At 36.6% G+C, this 17,783-nt stretch overlaps 1 protein-coding gene across 1 annotated transcript; it reads left to right on the top strand.

The window, feature by feature from the left end:
• Positions 1–1,298: 1,298 nt before the first annotated feature.
• Positions 1,299–16,979, top strand: ACBD3 (acyl-CoA binding domain containing 3). The gene is made up of 8 exons (XM_026682091.2): positions 1,299–1,621; positions 6,905–7,046; positions 7,553–7,693; positions 8,950–9,108; positions 11,681–11,855; positions 12,425–12,608; positions 13,250–13,534; positions 14,801–16,979. Exons 1-8 carry the CDS (start codon positions 1,342–1,344, stop codon positions 15,010–15,012), a joined length of 1,578 nt encoding a protein of 525 aa, XP_026537876.2. The 5' UTR covers positions 1,299–1,341; the 3' UTR covers positions 15,013–16,979.
• The last annotated feature ends 804 nt before the right edge of the window (positions 16,980–17,783 follow it).

Genomic DNA, 17,783 nt, shown 5'->3' with positions numbered 1-17,783 from the left:
TTCTTACAGTCCAAAAGCTACAGTTCAGTGGTTCAGTTTGTAATTTGCATAAGGAAAAGCAAATGTCTTTCATATTCACAGAAGAGCTCAGCCTAAGGCTCTAAAGACAGTGCTACTGTCTGTGTCTAAGGGCAATTGCAAAGATTTCTCAAAGGCTGCCTTTTTTCCATCAGAAGGGAGATTTTGGAAAGTCAGTGTAAATATTTTCTGACTGAAACAGCTGCACTATCCCTTTCTTCTTTTTCTTTGCTTTCTTACAGATGGTCTAGGATTTGAAGAGCCCATTTCCTGACTCATAAAGTCGATACTGTGCACAAGATTTAATATGCTGTCCCAGAGGAGGTGAAGATAGCATTACATCATTTCCATAAACTTGAAGATTGCTTTTATACAAAATAGAAAACAAGTTTTAAAAGTCCTTTAGCATAGCCTTCACAAGATTACTTAACACTCTGTGTATGTGTGTGTTCACTGTTTTCAGAATATAGAAATGTGTTAGAGACAGAATTGCTTGCTCAAAATGAACTTCAACTAATATACCAAATGGGAGAGTAGCGACTCATCTGGAAGGTCACACATCCACCACCCCATTATTGCATAGTTTGGGAACTACTTTACGGAGCAGTTCTGCCTGATGTCGTGTGAGCAAAATTCAAGTTTATTTATTTGTCAATCGCTTACAAGATAATAGGTATGAGTATAAACCTGAGTAAGAATACAGGAAATAGGTACGAATAAATGGAGACAACAGGACAGGGACGGTAGGCATGGAATGGGGTGAGGTCAATAGTGGATAGTTTAAGGTTGAGATTGTGGACAGACTGAAGGGTGCGTATTGATTGTTCTTTTGACTTGGTAGTAGTAGTGGTAGTGGTAGTATTGTTGTTACTTTGTTATCAAGACCGCTCTGCCTTTCGATAATCCGAGGGAATTCGCCGGCAGTTTGAACAGCAGCACTAGTGAATCGGTGGTTGTCATGCAGACGTCAAAGAGATTTCTGTCCGGAAATAAAAGAAGGCAACTTCGCTCGCGTTTACTCGGAATTAAATCGCCCTGAACTCCACATGCTTGACTGCCCTAGGACCGCCTTCAGGAAAGGCAGGTCAGGAAATATCCCCAAGATGCCCGCGGCAAGGCAGGCAACTTTGCAAAAACCGCTGCTACCTCAGGAGGAGGTAAGCAACAACACGGCTGCCACCAGAGGGAGCACCTCCTCCTCCTCCTCTTCCTCCTCCTGCTGCTGGCCGACTTGCCTGCCTCGCCGGAAGATCCGGGTCGTGAGGCGGGAGGAGGAAGTCGGGACGTGGCCGCCCAGCTGAGCAGCAGGGGGCGAGGAAGGCGATGGCGGCCGCGGCGGCGCTCAGTTCGGAGCGGCTGGAGGTTTCCATTGACGGCCTGACCCTGAGCCCGGACTCGGAGGAGGCTAGGCCTGGCCAGGCAGACGTTAGGCCGCTCCCGCTGGCTGGGGGCCGAGTGGGGACTTCTGGTCAGCCGGGGGAGGAGGTGAGGGAAGAGGCCGGCGGAGACGGAGACGGCGAGGGCGGCGGAGTGCTGAATCTGGAGCGGCGCTGGGGCTTCGGCCTGGAGGAGTTGTACGGCCTGGCGTTGCGCTTCTTCAAAGGTGACCGCCTTTGCCTCTTGCCAAGTCGGGAAAGTGACTAAAGTGTCCCGGCTCTCTCTCTCGACTTCCGGGCCTCTCCCTCGTAAGAGGGGTCTAAGGGGGAGAAAGCTTGGTAGCCTCCGGCCCCGACTCACGTTCGTAGAGCCCCCGAAATCTTAAACTAGACGTACGTTTACTTAGTTGGTTTGTGTCTGTGGAGAGACACCGGCGTCACCCTCAGACGCTTGTTGAGAAGCAAGAGAAATATTCAATGAACGACACTATTCAGTTTGCAGGGGAACATATTAGTTGCAGAAGTGACATTAAGTAGGCTTCGAATATGTAGGCAAAGGCGAAATTGCTAAATGAAGTGTATTAATGTTTTAAACTAAGCCTGAATTGTATATGGATCAAACACTTTTTCTTCAAAACATGTAACCTTATAGAAATACGGGAACCTAGAGACCTATAAAATGATACTGTGCTTGTTCTTTTAATATTGGTTGCCATTTTGTAAACTATTGTTCATTTGGACATATACAATCCTGAAAACCTTCCCAGAATATTTTAAGGGTAGATATATTTTGAATAAAGCCACAGAAAATAATATAAAAGCAAAGATAAACAAGGACATAGTTGAAATTCATTTTTAAATAAAATAGTAGGCCAAAATATAGCATGTGCTGCATAAACTTATGTTATAAATCCATTTTTGTTGCTCATGCTCTGCTTACAAGTACATGCAGTACTACTGCACTTGGCAATTTTTATGTGTTGAAATTTATCTGTGAATTATAAAAGTCATCAAGGAATACTCTTTTCAGATGAGGAAGAGTTGGGTGTTATAATACTGTACTCAACTTTTACAGAAATTCCCAATATGTAATATCTTTGAATAATAGGGAAAGATACAAAAACCCACATTTGAAACTTGCTCTCATATCTTTGCTGTTGCTTTCAATATTATCTATCATGTAGTGCAGTCATATTCATTTTTATTTCAAAGCATGAAATAATAAAAATGTAATATCAGATGTAAGTAGAATTATACTTCTGAGCAAAATAAGTGCCATTCCTGGGCATATTGTATATTTTATAATGTGTTTAACTTACATTACATATCAGATCATGGAAACTGGTTGAAATACTTAAGATCTTGTCATAACTGTGACAAGACATGTGACTTAGTGTGGTCTCAAGTAGTTCTTTGCTAGCCATAACAAGTGCATAGAAATATGTAAATACTTCATTGCTGTTTCTTCTCCAGGAAGAAAATATTTATACATATTTTGGGCCCAAAGTGAGCCCGAACTGCCCATTTAAAAACGTTGAGATAATATACAATATTCTATTATCATGAATATCCATTTCTCGAAATATACTGTCACCTTCGAAGGTCAGCCTAAACAGTCACCTTCTGTGTAAGAAAGGGTTGCTTTCTTAATCTTGTTCTTGCTCTTTTCTTGGTGTGTGAAAGGATTGGGGATCTACGTGTACCTAAGTTATTAGACCATCTAATAAAACAGAAAAATGCAAGTTTTCTTTGAAAAATATTGGAGTTGCTAAACCAAATACTACTTACCACCTCACAGCCCATTTTAAATATCTTTTATAAACTCAGGAGAAAGTGCAATACAAACAAATATCAAACAGCCATACTATAGATTGTGGCTACTGCCACAAACTGGATTCAAGAAATATGGTCACTGTTACTGTTGTAAAAAATGTTGCATACAAGTTATTACTGAGCTATGCTTGGAATACAAAGCAAAACGAATAAAAGTAATGTGAAGTAGAAAGAAAAATTATGGTAAATTGAATGTTCTAAAAGTTGGAAGATTTAAATTGGTAGATTATGTTGCAGTGTTACAAGACTAGATTATCTTTCTTTGGCAACTCTTTGCAGTTATCCTTGGGTGGTTGATTTATACAGACATACAGGTGCAATATATCTATTGTATTCTTTTCAAAGAACACAGATTTATACAAGATAAATACAGTATTATCTGATATCTTTGTCTGAAATGTTGCTATGTAGAAGGGAGGGAGGGAGGAAGGAAGGAAGGAAAAGAAAGTCCCCATAATTCTAGTCCCAATGAAATCCAACTGAGTTTTAGGTAGGGTAGTAGGATATTACCATCGGATCTGGCTGAAAAAATCCTGATGACTGTTAGATGGCAGCAGATAGAATTCTGTCCTAAATTATGGAGTCCAGAACTGCTAATGTAGGTCCCTCTCTTTTGATATCATTGATCTATGTCATTTTAGTCAGCAGACACACCATATAGGTAATGTGAGAAATTTTATCTGCCATGTTTCACTGTATCCTAACAAAGAGTGCAGCAGTTGAGATATCTGCTGATCAACCTTGCCCTATTTCAGGATGAGGATTAATGGTATCAAGATGGTATCACTATCTCTTTGAGCTCCTGGCTTTTCCATTGTTTTTGGAGACACTATGTTCAATCCTTATTGAAATGTATTTTGAAGGGCTTTTTTAAAAAAGATCTTTGGCACATCTAATGTTTCAGTTTTTTCCTCTTTTTTATGGTGTTAATGTCTTCCCAGTTTTATCTAGTGTAGGTACTGACTTCTTTGTTATTGGTAGAGCAGAGGATAGTATTGACAAAAGAGCATATAACTATATTTGAAAGACATCCAGCAATTAAGTTCCTGGTGTGAATAGGTTTTTTTAATGGTATTATTTGAGCAGATAGGGACAGTACATACATTTCATTGCTGGAAGGCCTTATTTCTCTTTCGTTGGATAAGTAAGAGATATTTAAACATATACGTCTGTAAGAAAAAATAAGGTTTAGTGGGGAGAAGCAGGTCACTATTATACTTTGTCACTTTATTGTCAGGAATATCGTTTGAAGTAAATAATTCCTGAATGCCAGTTTGGATTTTGTGCCTCATTAATCTTGTTTTAAATGGTACAAATTAGCATTGTTAAAATTGTGGTCCTTGAACTGCTGAAAGATCAAATCATTCAATCTTAAAGGAAATTAACCCTGACTGTTCTTCGAAAGACCAGATACTGAAGCTGAAGCTCAAATACTTTGGACACCAAATGAGAAGAGAGGACGCATTGGAAAAGACCCCAGTGTTGGGAAAGATTGAAGGCAAAAGGAGACGAGGACAGCAGAATGGTTCAATAGTGTCATTGACACAATGAAAATGATTTGGGCAAACTCCGCAAGGCCTGCCATGGTGTGATCCTTGGGGTTGTGAAGAGTCAGACAGGACTTAGCGACCAAACAACAATAACCTACGTCTTCTGGGGCTCCCCAAGGCTCTCTCAGAGATTCATGGAGTCAAATGTTTTTGCCAGTCTATGTTGAAAAATAATACAATAATAAAATCCTATCAAACAATCATGAGAAGTGGTGGTGACAGCAAATGCATCAATTTTAATTTTTAATATGGATAATATTGGTAAATATAACCCATATAAAAAAGCTATTTTTGGGGTCCTCCATCATTTTAAAAGTTGGGATTCTGAGAAACACTGGTATCGATAATTCCTAAATAATTTATTATTGGAAGTATATTATCATAAAATGAGTCCCTTACTAGCGTTTGTGACTGACCCAGAAAATAATAAGTTGAGATAAATATATCAGGTAAAGTACCTCAAAATGGCAATCCAGGCTTGTTTTATTATAGTAATTGTACATCTTTTTAAAGTCCCAAGTATATGATGCAAATGGATTATGAAAAACTTGGGAAGCTGGTTTTATTATAAGAAGAATAATTCCAGACCTTATCCATCCAACTTCAAACATATTCAGATAAATAAAATGGCTTTGCAGAAGATGTGGCTAAAGAATAAACAGACATTCCTCCTATGCTGTCTAGCTTGAAATTAGCGTAGCCAGTATTTGAGACCTCTGATGTCAGTGTCAACAAGAGCATGATTTTGCAAGTTTCAGTAGGTATTCATAGGGACTCTAGTATGATAATAGTGTAACAGAAATAAATTCTTTATTTTGCTTTATTGTATAACAAAATAATTCTTGCACTTGCATCTTTGTTTCATGTTTCATCAGTCAGCATTTTTTCAATCAATAGCTTTTGCTCTTTTGTGTGTTTTGCAAATTCACTGAATGTACTATAATTGGCATATGCTCATGAAACCTAAATATGTGTGTGTGTTTTTTAAATATAACTTGTTGATTTGGGTTACAATTTAAAATATACTAAATTATTGTATTATGTTTGTTCTGTTAAGTACAGTTATATTTGATGCTTATTTCAGGTGAATCCTTTGAAGCCAGATCAATGTTTATTGAACATAAATTTAAAATGGATGATATTCCTTTTGTGTTAAATGTTTATAAAAACTAGTTTAAATTTGTGAAATGGTTCATTATTTATTTGCTGTATTTTTTTAATAAGGTTCTTTCAGTCTTTCCATCCCTGCCTCTCTTTTAGCTTATTTATCAGTCATATATGTAAATAATTAACCTTATCTTTAATAATTAAAAGTAAAACTTATTTGTTTACTTCACTAATCTTTTTGTAATTTTATTAAGTAATTTATATTATTTAAATTTAATATATAAATTATATTCTGGTATATAAAAATAGCATGAATACTTTCTAGGTGTATTTTTATCCTAGCTGGATAGTTAAAATAGGATTTATGTACTGCAAATAATAAAAGAACAGCACATTGTTTTTGTAAAATCAAAATCACATTGTTAAAATAATGCTGCATAAATATAGATTTGTGACTTTGTTTATTGCAAAATGTTTGTTCTAGTTTTATGAAGTGTGCTGGAAAGCTTGTAGCATTTATATCTTCACAATACCTGCAGGGTGGGTAAGACAGACCTCCAAAGCCATCCATTGGAAGCTCATTACTAAATTGAGACTTAATCCAGATCTTTGATCCTAGTTCAGTATGCTAAGTTATCACACTATACCTTTTTTCAATAAAGTTCCTTGCCACATAAGAGGCTGTTAAGTGAAACTACCATTCTTGATGCCTTTCCATGTAAACGTGCTGGAATAAGGTTGTAGCTATGTTCTGAGTGTTCGCATGGATTTAGGTCTCTGTAACTGTAGGATTGTTTTTCTCTGAAAATATAAGTAAGTCTTGGTTTATTACCTTTCTTGGAGATAGTCTTGGAAAAAAAGTCTATTCCTCAGTTTTTTGCACTGGCCTAGCATGATTGATATCCGTTTGAGGGACTATTATAGAAGATATGACATTTCACTGTGTTCTTAACTATGGAAACGTAGCATTGTGACATTTATTATTTATATCTTGAAATGTATTGTATCTTTTACTTTCAGAAAAAGATGGCAAAGCCTTTCATCCCACCTATGAAGAAAAACTTAGACTGGTAGCCCTGCATAAACAAGTTCTGCTGGGACCTTACAATCCAGATAGCTGCCCTGAAGTTGGATTCTTTGATGTACTTGGAAATGACAGAAGGTAAAAAAATATTTATAAATATAACATAGATTGTTTTATTTGACCAAGACATTTTAACCTAAGATTGCAGTGTGAGTTGAAATATCGGTAGTATGGTGATGTCTTATCAATTCAGCATCTGAGCATATTTTTAAAATTCCTGAAGACTTAAAAAGTGATTATTTATTGACAGCAGGTTTGAATTTAATAGTTAAACCGTACTCTATATACATTTATTCTTGTTCTCACACAAGACAGAAATATGAATGAAATATTTAATTACCACCATATTTGTTATTTTGGGGAGTCATCTGACAAGATTTTGTATGTGTATATGTCTCATCGTGTGGAATTCCTAGTATTCTGGACAAGCACTGCTTTCAAAAATATCCATGTTCAGAGCTGTTTTCTGGGAACATTTACCTGCCTGGTTGTTTAGGATCAACTTAAGCATAAATTGTTGTGCTTATACTTAATTTGATGGAAATGATTTTCTTTTTATTCCAACTCATTTTATCTCATTGCAGGAAAGAATGGGCTGCGCTTGGCAGTATGGCAAAGCAAGAAGCTATGACAGAGTTTGTAAAACTCCTGAATAGATGTTGTCAACTCTTTTCAACATATGTTACATCCCATAAAATAGAGAAAGAAGAGCAGGAGAAGAAAAGGTATGCTTTTTTACTTGTTTGGAACCACGTTCCAGTCCACAGAGATTCCTGTGTCCTGGGGATCTTTTCTAATAATCTCTTAATTCTTATTATTTTGTAACAGTCTTGATGATGAAGTTTTTTTACTGCAATTTTTGTTTGCTTACGTTACAAATATGAGGATTATTAGTAATATTTTAAACATTGCTAAATACATGCTTGTCACCAGTGCATAAGAATCTTTGTAAATATGTAATGTGGTTTATAGATGAATCAGTTCAAATTCATCATGTGAAGACACACATTTTGTTCTGTTTTGTATTGCACCAGAGCAGAATATAGTTAGGTTTGTTGCATTTTTCCTGGTTTCTTGGTAAACTTTTGGATTATTCCGGTGCATAATAAATTATTTTAATGTTTTTGCGATTGTTCTGTGTACAATATTATTTTTGAGAAGAGGTTACTTAAGACTTCTGTGGTCCATTTGAGTTGTTTTTTAACCTTACTATGCAGCCATCATTGTGATTGATTCCAGGGTGTAAATTTCTCTAAGATTACAGTCCTAAAATCACACTACAGTAAAACCATGATGTAAAAGAACATTTGGAAGGAAGATGTTCCTTTAAATCCAAATATCTGTTAAATTTAAATTGACATCATTGGCATTGTTGGCATCAATTAACACAAATGATGTCAATTACTTAAGTATATAAAGTACATGAAATGCTTAGACCAGGGATCCCCAACACCTAGGCCGTGGCCCATTACTGGTCCGCAACCTTTTCGAAACTGGGCCATGGGAGAGATGGGCAAGTGTGCATGCATGAAGTTCCGCTCGTGCAAGTGGAGGGCGCTTGCCCTTTTGCGCAAAGTTCCATGCGTGAATGGAGCTTTCTATGCGAGCACAAGTGAGGGGAGCTTCTTGTGCAAGCACAAGCATCCTCTGCTTGTATGAGTGGCACTTCGAAAATAATTTCTTTTCGTCCAACATTCTTAAAAGCCTCAAAAAAGTACCTTGCAGGACAGACTCTGTTTTCTTGTGCTCCCCCACAGTAGATAATGGAATGATATGTCCTTAACTAATAGAAGAAATATAATTCTTATAGTAGTAGCTATTGATAGTTTTATGGAGATAATCTCATATATTCTTTATTGTTAAATCCAGTGATAGATTGGAGAGTAGCTACACTTGACTTGAAACTTCCATTTTTCGTATTGCAGCATGAGAAGCTGTAAAGAATTACAGAGTAATTAAGTGATAGATACAAATATTGCAGGAGGGAAGAAGAGGAACGTAGGCAACATGAAGAGGAAGAACGAGAGCGTTTACAAAAAGAGGAAGAGAAACGCAGGCAAGAAGAGGAAGAGAGGCTCAGACGGGAAGAAGAGGAGAGACGGAGGATAGAAGAAGAGAGATTCCGAATGGAACAGCAAAAGTAGGACTCAGTAATGCATGATTTATCATACATTTCAGTCTTTTTTTAAGAGGTTTTGAATATGGGATGATCTCGTTTATTCTCACAGTAATAGAAATGCCACCTTGCCCAAGACCATACAAATAATGTTTATAAGTGACTAAATAATTTTAAAATTATGTTTTGGGCCCTCACAAAGTGATATACAGAAGGAGTAAGCCAAAGTTTACAAGAAATAAACTTTGTAGACAATAAGCTTTAGATTCAACCTAATATTTTTGACAGGCAAACCATTTTTGAGATTATTTAAAATACCGAAGGCAAAATTTTATATTGTTAAATAGATAATTCTTCAAAAGTATATCTAAATTCATGTACTGATGGGACTAGGAACAAGTCCATTTGAAGAGAGTTTTGCTAAGAAAGCTATAAAACTATAAAGCCTGAAAGGACATTAAACCATCAAATTCAATAATGCAGAAAATTTAAATGATTGCACTGTTATTTAGCTTCTGCTTGAAGCATGAAAGATGAATCTATCATTCCTCAAGTAATTGGTTTTACTATTAAACTATTAAAAAGGTTTTTCTGGTATTTTGATTGCATGAGTTCTTGACTTTGATTTTGGAATAATGAAGAACAGGCTTTATCCTTGTATAATATCTTTCCAGGTATTTGAAATTACATTCATCCTCAGTTTTTTATCCCTTAAGCCTAAAAAAATCTAATTTCCTTGATCCTCTTTTCATACAACTTAGTTTCTAGTCTCTTACTCATCCTTGTTACTCTTCTTTGAACCTGGATCACTTTATCTGAATTTTCATTCAAGTGTAGTGCCTGAATTTTAGTATTGGAATAAGAATTCACCATTTACACTGAAAAGCTAATAAAAGTTGTAATACATTCGGCATGAACTCTTGGAGTAGCCTGAAAAATACAAAATTCTTCTCTGAACATTTATGAAATTGCAATCGGGAGGTGCTGTTAACTTCTTGTGGATGCATCCCCAAAATTTCAAAAGCAAGCCTGAGAGAGAACCAACATTGATGTGACCTTTACTCTGGCAGACCCTGAATTCATTAAATGGTTTTTAAATAGAAGAAATAAAATGCAGGGAGCTTTCATACAAATTAGAATTGGTGATTGCTGGAGTTTCGGTTTGTCGAAGCCGCGAGCGGTAGGGATTCGCGAAGCTGCGCTGATCCCTGCCGCGCTAGCGTTTTGGGGCTCCGACCCGGACGGGTGCGGAGCAAGGCTGCCCTGCAGGGGTAGCTGAAGGTAAGGGGATCCGAAGGAAGGGTTTGGGGTGTTGCAGACCCCTCCTGGCCGGGCAGAACCCCCTGTTACCAGGACGGTGCAGCGGCGGTCCGTAATGGCCGCCACAAAGAAGTTGACAGCCGGGCAAGTATGCGCAGGAGGAAGAAGAGAAAGTTATTGAAAGTAAAAGTTCTTCTTGGTCGACCCAGGGCTTTGAGATTTATCTAATTTAATTCCTGGAAAAGATGGTTTTCTGATGATTTCTTCCACAAGAAAAAAAAGCGGCTATTTTGAGGTGCTGAAGGGGATTTACTCTCCCGACGGAATTAAGCCGGAAGGGAGAGGATAAAGAAAATATATTAATTTGGATCTTGTTGGAGGAGATGCCTTGAAGACTTGAGGACAGAAATACAATCTTAATAAGGCTTTAAAATATAGATTGCTGCTTGTGGGAAATTGAATGGAAGCTCTTTATGTTTTTTTTTTATTCTGGACTCTGACCCTGAGATAATATGAACACTGCATAATACAGGTAGTCCGTGACTTAAAACAGTTCATTTAGGGACTGTTCAAAGTTACAACGATGAAAAAAGTGACTTATTACCATTTTCCACATTTATGACCGCTGCAGCATCCCCATGGTCACGTGATTTACATTCAGGTGCTTGTCAACTAACTCACATTTATGATGGTTGCAGTGTCCCAGGGTCTTGTGATCCCCTTTGGCGACCTTCTGACAAGCAAAGTCAATGGGGAAACCAGATTCACTTAACCATGTTACTAATTTAAGAACTGCATTGATTCACTTAACAAATGTGGCAAGAAAAGTCATAAAATCGGGCAAAACTCACATAACAAATTTTTCACTTAGCAACATAAATTTTGGGCTTAATTGTGGTCATAAGTTGAGGACTACCCATAATAGATTGTAAGGCTTTCCCCAGTGAATTTGGTGTTTGTTCTGGATACCAAAAAGGAAATGTTGAGAAGTGAATTATATTTTTAGGTATTATGGAAAGCAAAATAGCTCTATATATACTTAAATAATATGTGTGATTATTTATCATATTTTGCATGTTAGTGATACCAAGTAAGAACACAAATGTCTTTTTGGGAAAGGTGTGAAATACAGATTTTCTGACATGTAATTCAATTTTTTAATTACTGCTTTTGACTTTAGGGTTCATATTCCACTTGTACTCTCATATAAACTTCACTAAAAAAATTTAGATACTACTATTTTAGAAATAAAATTTAGTATGCTTGAATCCAGTTAAATAGCTGCTGTTTCTATGTCTGCTGAATTATTTACTGGAGCAGTTTGTTCTTAATCCAGGCAACAGATAATGGCAGCATTGAACTCTCAGACTGCTGTCCAGTTCCAGCAATATGCAGCCCAACAATACCCAGGCAACTACGAGCAGCAACAAATCCTAATTCGCCAGCTCCAGGAGCAGCATTATCAACAGTATATGCAGCAACTTTATCAGGTCCAACTTGCACAGCAGCAGGTATAGTACACCATGGTAGCAATGCATCTCTCAGAATAGCAGCTTTTTAATTTTCTGTTGAAACTGAAACTACTAAGTTATAATGTAGGTACTTCTGAAGGTAGAATAAATTCTAATAAGAATAAATACTTATCAAGGTAGAATAAATTCTAATAAAATATATTACAGCCAAGTGGCAGCACCTAGGCAACTAATGACGACCTTGAAAAGCTAAACAAGTTCCAGACTGACTAATGTTTGGATGGGACTCAGGAAATTCAAGGGCTATCAACTAAGTTGGGAATTTGAAAGAACATCTTGGAAAAAGATGGTGGAAAATCATTATTGTATTATTACTGAGAAAACAATATGGATATAATCACCAGGGCAGCATGGTATTTTATGTATGAACATGAATATGCTCATGCAGTCACCAGGAGCCCTAATCATAATGATTGTGTGTGTACGTTCTGTTACATTTTTTAAAATTCTGTTTAAATTATTGCTTACATTAGGTGGCATTAGATGTCAAATACATTGCACATTTTTATTGATTTTGCAATAAGGGTTTGTTTGTTTTTGATTTGTAGGCAGCTTTACAGAAGCAGCAAGAAGCAGCTGCTACAGCTTTAGTTACATCAGTATCAAAGGCAAATTCAGCCACTGCAGGGGAAATCTCATCCGTCAATGGACAGGCTAGTGTACATTCAGGCGGCCCTGAAAAAGACCCGGAAATAGATGCTTTAGAAGAAGCACTCGAGAATGGACCAAAAGGTATATGACTGATGTTTATTGGACTCTTTAAACACAAGAAATAGTTTGAGTATTTAGTATCATATTTAGTACAAAATATAGAGACCTGCTTGTTTTTTGTTTTTAACTAAAGCCTATATGCCCACCCTTTGTAATGATTGGAACTAATAGCCTGCAGATCTGTGACTTACTGCCATGTAACTATGCAGGGTGCAGAATCCTATTCACAGACAGAAATTGGCTAAATAAAAATTAGTGGAGGAAAAATGCAGTTTCTTGTGGTTTTTCATTTGGTCTTTCGAGGTAGCATCATAGGAGACTGCTTTATTCCTGGACTGTTGCTTAGCCCAGTATTGTTTACCCTGAGCTTGGCTCCTCATCTGTACCAAGACAGGACATGGCACATGGCTGGAGATTTAACCCTTGTTTACAGACAAGCCTTTAGGTGGTTCAAACCAGTGGATGCTATGTGGTTTTGGCAAAGTGAGACTGCTTTCCATTTGGGCCTACTAAATAATTTGGGAAGTGCAGCCCTGTAATGTAGTTCTTCTTTGTACTGTGATTCTTATATCTATTTATATATACCATCCCAAGAAAATTCTGTGGGAAAATGTAAATTGCTTAGTTTGTTGCACTTTCTTTTGTCCCCTCTTTCTTTTTAGAATCAGTTCCAGTCATAGCAGCACCCTCCATGTGGACACGGCCCCAGATTGCTGACTTCAAAGAGAAGATCCGCCAGGATGCAGATTCCGTAATCACAGTGGGCAGAGGAGAAGTAGTGACAGTTCGAGTTCCAACTCATGAAGAGGGCTCTTATCTTTTCTGGGAGTTTGCTACAGACAATTATGACATTGGTTTTGGGGTATATTTTGAATGGACAGACTCCCCTAACACAGCTGTCAGTGTTCATGTTAGTGAATCCAGTGAAGATGAGGAAGAAGAAGAAGGTATCTTATTTATATACCTAGCAAAGGTTTAAACGTGCTGGAGACTCTCCATTTGTCACTTCTTTGGTCTACATCACTTGTTAAATTTTAAAAAAAACCTCAAACGAAATCCTATAGGAAATAATAAATACTGAAATAATCATCTTTTATCCTGATACTTCCAAAGATATTGGGACTGATTTTCAGAATGACCAGCTGGTCAGTGGGTTAAGTCATTGTGGGCTGAAGGTTATCGCTTGACTGTGGGGGTGCTGCTGCAACCAGTCACTTAGTGCAAGCTGATTATCAGGCACCCGAATTGTGATTGCATGACAACAGGGGCGCTGTGGTGGCCGGAACTTCTAGGACTAGTCTTAAGTTTTAGTTGTTTAGTGCTGTCACAATTTTGAATAGTTACTGAATGATTAATCAGTAAGTGAGGACCAGTTCACTCCTAAGTTTTGGCAACTTCAAAGAGCGAGACAAATGGGTGCTAGAAAAATGTATATGTGTTCTTTGCTAGTTGCGTGTTTAAACTAGAATCTTAATTTACATGCAATTCATAACACAAGCTTGCAGGATAATTAATTCAAATTATTTCATTTGCACTAATTTAATTTTGATTTGAATTAATTCAAATTAGTTCATTTATTAATGAAATAAGTCTTGACATTTATGGGGTCCATCTTTGATTATTCCTTCATGTGAGACAACCTTTTAGCAATTTTGGTTATATTAACAAATATCCTTTCATTTCCATTTCCAAAAACTAGGAAAACAATGCTATTACAACTAGGCCAGTTTTTCCCCATTATCATGAGGACAATAATTCCGCACTTTGTTGTCCTAAAAAAATGGGATCAAGATTTTACTGAGAAATCACTTAAAGTTTTTTTAGAACTGTCTTATTAACATCACCAGTAGATATCTAAAGAAAGGTTCAAAAAATATTTAAAGAAAGGTCCAATCTTCATTTTATTAGGCCCTGATAATAGTACAGCTGTAAAATAATGGAATTAAATCTAACACTTGTTATTCTGTATTTACATTGATCAAAAGCATTCATTCATTAGTTAAGAAGATTGCCCCAGATTGCAATGTGTGGATTAATTTCAGTTGCTTATTTGCAAATCCTGGTATCAGAAAGTCATGCTTTTTTACCTCAGACTGTGAATTGTTTAAGGTTAGATTATTTTTATAAACAATCGTCTATAAATAATTGATACTGGGATTTATTTGGCATTAAGGCATACAGTAATTCATACTTTATTTCTGTCTCTTTCTCAGAACATGCTAGCTGTGAAGAGAAAGCCAAAAAGAATGCGAACAAACCTCAGCTAGATGAAATAGTGCCTGTGTACAGAAGAGACTGTCATGAAGAAGTGTATGCTGGCAGCCATCAGTACCCAGGGAGAGGAGTCTACCTTCTTAAATTTGACAACTCTTACTCACTATGGAGGTCAAAAACAGTTTACTACAGAGTGTATTATACTAGATAAAGCTCTTATATTGTTGGAGGTTGGGTTGGTGGGGAAGACATCATGTTATTTGGAACTTACATCAAGCATACTGGACTATTTGACTTCGTTATCCTGTTTAATGTAGCTGTGGTTGTGTGTGGATAAGTGTGTGCTTGTTAATTTTGATACTGGGAACGAGGCTTTTATCTATAGATCATTATAAATGAGATAGGTGGGGCTAGAATCTTCCATCTTTTCTGGTGATGGTTCTTTGCCAGAAGTCAAGAGAAAAGTCAATTGTATTTATGCATTGACTTTCAAAATGCTCTCAATTCTAAGGCACGCACGCACGCACACACAAACACACACCGGGAGATGTTTCATTATTGGCAGTCATGATGTTACCTGATGTATAAACTTTGAACTTTTAAAAACAAATCTGTTAGCTGTTCATTTGATGGTACCAGCCTTACTTGTGGGGAACAGGGGAGTTGGATGCCATCTGCACTGTAGCAAACAAGTTTCTTAATACTGTATTTGAATGTCAGATTTTTACACCATTAAACTTGAAACCTTAGTGGATGCAGTTTAGAAAAGTATTTGCTGTCTGTTCTCATTGAAAAATTTATTTGGAGCCTAGTATAATATGATTTGAATGAGATAAAGAAATTGTGTGTGTGTGTGTGATGTGCACGCATGCAAGCAAGTGTCCTTGTCAAAAGGTGTGCACGCTCATGAGTGTACATATACATAAATACATGCATATGCTTACCTATATACATCAGGGATATTTTGTTTGATCACAGGCTTACAAATAATTGATTTTGGGCATCAAGAAAATAACAGATATCTGCCTTTCCCCTGTATCTGCTGCTATTCCTAATATTATTTTGTGTATTGTTATTATTTTAAAACAGGCATAACATTTGGTAAAACTCTCGATTTATCTCACCTAAAATTAATGAAAGCCACTTTTGCTTTTGAAATTTGCAATAAAACAGGTATAAGACATTCCTTTTGGACTACATGTCTTTTGGAACTGTATAGGTAAATGTCCTAATACATACCGGTAATATTTCTTAGCATTTGTCTGCACTAGTTTTATAATCTAGGGATCTTTTCCTTTTTTTGAAAACTGAAGCTTTCACTTCCACTTTATACATTATCAAAAAAGTTTGCATTATTGTAGAATAAATATTGCACTAAAGTTCTTAGAATCACTGCCAGGCCCACCCTTATCTTAATTTAGGTTACTTTTGCTTTTCCAACACTGGCACTCTTGTTCTTTCACACATAATATTCCAACGTTCATATCAAGACTAGACCAAAACTAAAATTACATATTTGCTCAACAATGACTAAAGTGGATTTTTGTTCTTTATTTTCAGTTATATAACAGTTTTTATAGAGTATGCTTTCCAAAAGCAAGGTAGGAGTGTAGATGTTAAAAAAACAGTTTGTAGAGATGTGTTATGCTCGACTCCCCTTCACCCATTTCTCTTTGGATAGGCTGACATGCATATTTGTTCCACTGCAAATAAATCTGTTGGTATTTTGGACATTGTTTGAATATTTGTATATACATGATGTTTTTCCTTTCTCATATCTTATGGAGAGTTATCTTATTTGATTTACATTTTAAGCTTCTGTCCAACTAATGCTGTCCGGACAGCTCTGCTCTAACATGTTGTTTCCTCATGTGTACATAATACTATATAAGCAATGGAGTTGAAAATAATTTGCTTTTTCAAAGCTGTTATTTTAAAAGGAAATTAGAGGAAGGCATTTATTCTGTTCCATTTGTTTTCAACCATACAAAGTATGATCCAAAAATAAAACATATATTAGAGAGCAATACTTGTAAACAGGGGCAATTTTTTGCTGTCAGGCTTTGTGGATACCCAAACTCCAAAAGTTGCCTCTTACTGTTAAATAGTGCAGAGAAGTGCGCATTCAAAATATCTTGGAATAATATATTTAATCTGAATTAAAAATGATTATATGGATTTTCTGTCTTTTTCTTAAGTTTTATCAACATTACTTGGCTGAAGGAAAATACAGATATAATACTAGATACAATACTAGAAATGTACCTTTAATGAACTCTTTTTAAACTATATTTTTAACTCAGAGATTAAGTCAAGCCATGTTTCATTAGCATGTATTTATTTTTATATATTTCTTTGCCTGTTAACATAAATTTAATTTGCATGATTTGCCCATACGTTCAGAAAGATTTCTGCCTTCAGAATTCAGATTAATTAGGCCATATTGCCAGAGTTAAATTGAAGGTTGATACGAACATTCCATCAGCCTCCTCATGTGAATCTAATCGAGCCAGACTGCAAACCAAGAACAATTGTGATGCAAGAAGGTACGAAAATAATTCCAGACAACTAGGCAATTGAACCAAGCCACCAAAACTTGAATAACATGGGATATACTTCAATAATTTTCATGTCACCTACCATTCTCATTCTAGTTGCAGAGTTTAACTCAGCCTGCAACAAATGAGATGTACAAGGAACCAATATTCTAAATCTGTTCTTTTCTTTGAAATCAGACCACTTAACAATGGGGCCGCCATGGCTCACGTGGTAAGACACTGGGCAATGCACACTGAGGTCGGCAGCTCAATTCCCGTGAGCGAACAAACCACGTAGGGACAAGAAAGGAGCCTCTTCCTAATACCTACTGGCATTCAGGCATCCCACGGCTAAAGATAACACTGTCTGAAAAAAATCCTTTCACACAGGCAGCCAGCCACCTCGGTGATCCCTGGCTAACGTGCCATACGCTAAAAAAAAAAA

Source organism: Notechis scutatus, chromosome 1 (genome assembly GCF_049901735.1).
Source record: "Notechis scutatus isolate UNSWTSFEM ecotype Mainland chromosome 1, rNotScu1.2, whole genome shotgun sequence".
Classification (NCBI taxonomy): Eukaryota; Metazoa; Chordata; class Lepidosauria; order Squamata; family Elapidae; genus Notechis; species Notechis scutatus.
Note: the sequence above shows the minus strand (reverse complement) of the source record. Positions and strands in the feature narration are given on the sequence as shown.

Coding starts and splice junctions, on each gene's coding strand:
- ACBD3 (XM_026682091.2), top strand. CDS start 1,342: ATGGCGGCCGCGGCGGCGCTCAGTTCGGAGCGGCTGGAGGTTTCCATT. Junction 9,109..11,680: donor TTCCGAATGGAACAGCAAAA/GTAGGACTCAGT, acceptor TTCTTAATCCAG/GCAACAGATAATGGCAGCAT. Junction 12,609..13,249: donor ACTCGAGAATGGACCAAAAG/GTATATGACTGA, acceptor CTTTCTTTTTAG/AATCAGTTCCAGTCATAGCA.